Genomic DNA, 7,228 nt, shown 5'->3' on the forward strand with positions numbered 1-7,228 from the left:
TAGTCACCTATGCCCAGAGCATACTTAAATTATAGAGGGAACACTTCTGCAGCCTACTGAATGGCAGTGAACGCACAACGCCAGGAGAAGGCGAACCCGATACCCCAATCCATGACGACGGAGCAGACGTTCCATTCCCCGACCATGAAGAAGTTCGAGTAGCAATTATCCGCCTGAAGAACAACAAAGTGGCGGGGGCCGATGGACTRCCGGCCGAGCTATTCAAACACGGCGGCGAAGAACTGATAAGGAGCATGCATCAGCTTCTTTGTAAAATATGGTCGGACGAAAGCATGGCCAACGATTGGAATTTAAGTGTACTATGCCCAATCCACAAAAAGGGAGACCCCATAATCTGCGCCAACTACCTTCGGATAAGCCTCCTCAACATCGCGTACAAGGTTCCATCGAGCGTATTGTGGGAAATATTAAAGCCCACCGTCAACAAACTGATTGGACCTTATCAGTGTGGCTTCAGACTTGGAAAATCAACAAACGACCAGATATTCACCATGTGCCAAATCTTGGAAAATACCCATGAAATGAGAATCGACACACACCACCTCTTCGTCGATTTCAAAGTTGCTTTCGACAACACGAAAAGGAGATAACTTTATGCCGCGATGTCTGAATTTGGTATCCCCGCAAAACTAATACGGCTGTGTAAACTGACGTTGAGCAGCACCAAAAGCTCCATCAAGATCGGGAAGGACCTCTCTGAGCCGTTCGATACCAAAGGAGGCTTCAGACAAGGCAACTCCCAACTGTGCGACTTCTTCAACCTTCAAAGTTCTGCGAAAGATATCGCATTCGATGGAACGATGAGCTGTATGAGATATACGACGACAATGACATAATTCAGCAAATTAAAAGACAGCAAAACACTCCAGCTCTGAAAGTATTCGACGCTGTACCCGCCGGGGGAAGCAGAGGAAGAGGAAGGCCTCCACTCCATTGGAAGGACCAGGTGGAGAAAGACCTGGCTGCGCTTGGAATATCCAATTGGCGCCACGACTGGCGCGCTGTTGTTAACTCGGCTATAATCACGTAAGCGGTGTCTACGCCAATTGAGAAGAGAAGAAGATTCTCCAGATATTATGCATTCAATTTGAAAAAAAAAAAAATTTTTTAATATTATTTAATACCTTACTTTTAGCAGCAAGCTCTCTCATACTCCAACACAAGCACACAGTTTGGTAGTGTGCGTTTGGGCATCACTGTTTTAAATTAACATACACAACATTTATTACGATTGCAAATTATTATATATTGGACTTTTAATATATGGCGAAACTACTTAATTCCTTTTTTATGATTTTATTGTATATTAAAACAACTGACTTTCGATATTTCAATACTTAATAAGGTGAATTAAGCCTGTTAGTTCTCAATTAATAAATGTTTTTAATCATTTGTAATAGAATATTAATTATATTATGCATCAAATTACAAAACGTTTCATGATATATATTTAAATTTCGCATTTCCTTTGATTTTCATTGTTTTAAATTTTTATTAGCCATCTTGAACGGCGGCAATAGATTCCTCCGTTCACATATATATGTATTTCGTATAATTTCAATCTGGCCGTTCCAGTCATTCCAATTGCAAAACGTCAAAACCTACTCAATCCAGTCAACTGTCAAAGTTGCAAGGAGTTGGGGATCTCATTATCTCTGCTACGTGGCGCCAATTGGATATTCCAAGCGTAGCCAGGTGCTTCTCCACCTGGTCCTTCCAACGGAGCGGAGGTCTTCCGTTTCCTCTGCTTCCCCCGGCGGGTACAGCGTCGAATACTTTCAGAGATGGAGTGTTTTCGTCCATTCGGACAACATGACCAAGCCAGCGTAGCCGCTGTCTTTTAATTCGCTGAACTATGTCAATGTCGTGATATATGTAAGTATCTCGTACAGCTCATCGTTCCATCGAATGCGATATACGCCGTTTCCTTCTCAAAGGAAAAATTTTTATAACTCGCCACTAGAATTCTATTCAGTGCAGATGTAACCCATCTTCCGCCATAAATGGATTCTCCCGATCACTACGTTTAAACGTCGATGCTCATACCTGCGATTCCTTCAACAATCATACGCTTTCCAGCAATCAGTGCTTATGATTGTGCCTAGCGCAACATTTTTCTTTATCAAGAGTATGAGCACCTCCGCAGACCTAACATTATCCGGAGATACCTCCAACCATCTTCCGCCATCTTTCACCATCCCCAACACCCAGTGACATTCCACCCTCCTGCTTTAAATGAGAAAAACATATAAGTAATTATCAAATATTGTTTATTTATAATTTTTAGCTGCGAATAAATTGTGAAAATCATCAAATTGTTTTTCATCCACTAATATTTCTTGCAAATTTTGCTTCACAATACAAATTGAAAATAATTTCAAATTCATACTAATTTAATGAACACGATCAGAACGCCGAATTGCAGCTAACTTTGTTTTATTAGCTAATACCACCACCACTTTAAAACAGTCAACGCTGTCTTGCAAAGAATAGAACCTTTATGAGTACACCAGCACAGAATGTAGATTTATAATTGCACTTATAATCTACATTTATTGACACCACTGGATTGCAGATCGGTTAATTTCATTTTTAAATAATATTTGTAGCTGTTTTATAGTTTAATATGCGAAAGCGATGTACTAAATAATACTAAATACACAAATTACAACATTCGAAGATATTACACCAGTGAATTAGTGGTGAATAATACTGTCAAAATCAAGAAACAGTAATGCCAACACTACTATATTACAACGTTCAAAAATGCGTACGAGTTTATTAAAATAACAATATAATTATAACATTTCTTGAAAATGCAAATTAAAAAGTACTAGCTGTAAAATCATATATGTAAGTTTGAAGCTCTTATTGAAATTGTTTTCAAATAAATTTAAGAAAAGAAAATGTATTTCTATACTCCATTATATTCACCATGCGGCACATTTTTTACCCTATAGTGTTGCAAACACTGTTGCCGATCGACAGTTCAACGCAAACATTTGGCCAAATGGTAGTGTGGTGTGAAACTAGCGGATGGATTGTAAATTGTATTTGTGCGTGAAGAAGCAAAAGGAATATTCAAGTGGTGAATCATAAAGTATAATCAGTATTGAAAAATAAAATAATTATGTGCATTTGCGATTAGAAATAAATAATACAACAAAATTGAGTACGAAAGTGAAAATACCAAGTTTTATTAGTGAAATATAGTAAAGCGAAGTTATTTGATTGGTTGAAGCAGCAAGGAAAGTGGATTCGCGCAGACGCGACAGTGAAAAAGAAAGGAAAGGAATCATCGCGTGCGTCCGTGAAAGAGCAGTTGGTGCGAAAAAAACGGTCAAAAATCGACAAATTTACACGCGAAGGCCTAATTGCAAATTGCAAGCCGTAACTGTGATTTGTGAATACTTAACGGCTGGAGTAACTCAACCATAAACCATTTATCGGCGGTCTCAGTGGTTTAGATAATTTCGGTAATTTCGTGGCTCTTGGTGTAGTGTAAAGTGTCGCTACTAAACTACCAAAAAATAATAATTAAAAATAAAAATTAATTGCAATAAAAAATGGGTTGTGCTGTGAGTACGTCGCGCGATAAGGAGGCGGTGGAACATTCGAAAAACATCGACCGGGTGCTGCAAAGGGATGCAGAGCGTGCGGCTGCAGAGGTGAAATTGCTGCTTTTGGGTATGTTTTTTTTTACATTAATTTTCAATATCAATGATAACTCTTAATTAATTATTGGAATAATTGCTACTGCTGGCATATTCCCATATTGTTTCTGCTTAAATTTAGTCGTTATCTCTCTGCTGATTATAAAATGCCTGAAAATCCCGTGCTTGTGCAATTCCAAGAAATATGTTTACTAATTATAGGCAGTTTGTGTACTTATTTGGTTTTTTGAGACATTGTAATACGTCCAGAAGAATTAACATAGCCGCGCCGGCGGCAGGGGAACATTTTTGTTGCAATAATTTGTTGTTGCTACATTGTCAGCGAGTCGTTGAAAGAGAGGGGAGAGTGTTACACATATCCATACATATGTATATACACTTATTTTTGTTGTTTTTGCTATGCAGCGTGTGTGGGGAGATTCACACATTTTCTACCTGTGAAAAAGGTGTGTGTGGTGAAAATGATGTGTCTCGGCCTCATAGCCGTTTAATTGTTTTTCGTTTATTTTGCAGCGTTGCGCTTGCGTATGCATAGTACAGCAGGCATCATAAAATTATGCTTGTTCATATTGCCAGTGTTGTTAGCACGTAGCTACCGAGTTGTGTGCCTACATATGTACATACATGTCTCCGTACGTAAATGCACCGCTGTAATTCGATGCAATTGTAATTTGAAATTTAGTGCATACCCGGCGACAATAATGGGTACTTGACCCTAAATAGGCGTCATGAAGTGCTTTTTGTTTGATGACATTTTAAATTATTATAATTTTTAATTATTCACATATAAAATTGAAAGACAGATTTATAATACTCACACTTCTCTGTATCAGTACTGCTTATCTGTGTTAAAGAATATAACTCCAAAAGAATTTAAAAAAAATAAAATGTCACGTAAATCACGCATATTTATAAACAATAAACCTCTCAGGCCTACTAAAAATCGCCATAAACATGTACACATTTCTAGCCATTTATGTACTTTGCTAAATTAAAAGGCTTGACTTTACTATACATAACTGTTGGAATAGTAAACAATTATATCAAACTGTTTCCGGATAAGATTAGTAAGCACATAATTAGCCATGATGAGATTAGCATTGAGATGAGGAGTAAGAAGTTTTTAGAAAATATATGTACATACATATGTAAGTTGAGAGATAAAATGAAATTTTAAGATATTTTATGCAGGAGGGGCAACTCGTTGCTAAATATTTCCCAGTATTTAATGGAATCTGTATAAAAAAAAACATGGTTACATCGTACAAAAAATAAAAATAAAAATTCGGTTAACAACGGCGACGAGGAAAAACTTCCACGTATTGCATTGCATGTAAGGAACTCAGTTTCCTCACGATAATAGTGTCAACTATGTGCAACAACACTAGAGAGTGACCTTTGCGCACCTACGTTCTGGATACAGTAGCAAGTTAATTCATCCTTAGATGACAACTTATCTGAGCCTTACCACCCTAACGGGGACTAGATAACCGTGACAACAACACTTGTTTGGCGTGTATACATCTAAAACCTCTTTCTCAATAGCCCGACTTCTGTTTTGCTATGTAAGATGACTTCGATGAAAAATAACCTTCTTCTCCAAATACGGTTATAGAGACACTCTCTCAAGTTTCTGAACTTTATAAAGCTACAGTCTTTATTACAGCGAGTTTTTCGGGATCACGCCTATCGTGAAAATAAGAAACTAATATGTTAAATGTGCATACATATATCTCAAATAGTTTTTGTTTTAAAGTCATCTAAAGTGTAGCACCTCATTTGAATCAGCTCCTTTAGTTTATCTTTAAAGCGTTTTTCTCGAATTTGCAGTTTTGGAATGTGTTTGAGTGATTACTCGGAGATAAAAGTTCCCATCACTATAAAATTTTTGTATGTTCTGTATATATGTATGTAGTTCAGTGTTTTAATCTGCGCAATAATCGAATTCGGCCTGATTAAAAACGACCAAAATTACGACTTATTTTAACGTACATATGTCACACCAGGAGTTTCTGCTCGTGCTTACCCACACAAATATTGTACATACTTACATACATAACCCCTCCGTCCTTAATTGCATAATTACAATATCATATGTATATATAAATACATACATGTCTTAGTTCCATTTCCACAAATTTACTTTACCAATATATTATAAATAATAAATATTGTAAGAAAACTCAAGAAAGCACTATAACGAATTTTGCGTACACTTTTTATTTCTTCCCAAGCGTATTTTTGTCCACCTGTACCTTTTTCTACAATTAAATTTCATATCGTTTAAAAATTCACCTGTTTTTCTCTTCCATCCTCTGTGTACATTTGTAAGAGTATTTAAGTATATACAACCGTCAACTTTGACCTCAGCTGTGTTTTGTGAATGACGATCAAATAAAAAAGCAACAGCTGGTTATTTCTCAAAACACAATGCACTATAAAAAGCTGTTCACACGCTTCAAATAGAAATACATAACTTACACCAGTACAAACTCAAGTGTGTACTTTGTTATTAGTGGAGCTACACTGTTGTGAAAAGTGGAGAAAAGAGTAAAATATATGCAATTTAATATTATACTATATATGGTAAATTCCATTCGAGCAGAACGAACGGAACTCGTACATACATACTTCTTACTTAAATATACAATATATGTACATATATACATACAGCAAACCAATTAAGTTTACATACACCTTCTATTAAATTACGACACGTTACGAATAAGTTGTTAGGTTTTTTTTCTATTCATTCCAAAAAATGTATATTTAACATTAAATATAGCATATCAAAATATTTTTTTCTTTATACAAAAAAAAAAAATTAATGCTAAAGCTTAAAATGCATCTAATTCATAACAAACAAGTAAGGAAGGGCTAAGTTCGGGTGTTACCGAACATTTTATACTCTCGCATGATAAAGTGATATTCGAGATTTCAAGCGTGGCTGTGAACTGATTTCAACCATATTTGGTACATGTCATCAGGGTGTTAACTTTCTGAGATATGGTTTTTGGTCCATAAGTGGGCGACGCCACGCCCATTTTCAATTTTTAAAAAAAGCCTGGATGCAGCTTCCTTCTAACATTTCTTCCATAAAATTTAGTTTTTTGTTAGTCGGTTAACGCACTTTTAGTGATTTTCAACATAACCTTTGTATGGGAGGTGGGTGTGGTTATTATCCGATTTCTTCCATTTTTGAACTGTATATGAAAATGCCTAAAAGAAACGACCCTATATAGTTTGGTTGACATAGCTATAGTAGTTTTCGAGATATGTACAAAAAACTTAGTAGGGGGCGGGGCCACGCCCACTTTCCCAAAAATATTACGTCCAAATATGTCCCTCCCTAATGCGATTCTTTGTGCCAAATTTCACTTTAATATCTTTATTTATGGCTTAGTAATGACACTTTATAGGTTTTCGGTTTCCGCCAATTTGTGGGCGTGGCAGTGGGCCGATTTTGCCCATCTTCGAACTTAACCTTCTTATGGAGCCAAAAAATACGTGTACCAAGTTTCATCATGATATCT

At 36.4% G+C, this 7,228-nt stretch overlaps 1 protein-coding gene across 1 annotated transcript in view; it reads left to right on the forward strand.

The window, feature by feature from the left end:
- Positions 1-3,012: 3,012 nt before the first annotated feature.
- The window catches only part of LOC108972955 (G protein alpha i subunit), a 31,146-nt gene continuing 26,930 nt past the window's right edge, over positions 3,013-7,228 (forward strand). The window contains exon 1 of the mRNA XM_018939919.1: positions 3,013-3,708. Within this exon, the coding sequence (XP_018795464.1) occupies positions 3,588-3,708 (121 nt within the window). The 5' untranslated portion in view covers positions 3,013-3,587. The remainder of the gene's footprint in view (positions 3,709-7,228) is intronic.

Source organism: Bactrocera latifrons, unplaced genomic scaffold (genome assembly GCF_001853355.1).
Source record: "Bactrocera latifrons isolate USDA-ARS-PBARC rearing strain unplaced genomic scaffold, ASM185335v1 scaffold_44, whole genome shotgun sequence".
Lineage (NCBI taxonomy): Eukaryota > Metazoa > Arthropoda > Insecta > Diptera > Tephritidae > Bactrocera > Bactrocera latifrons.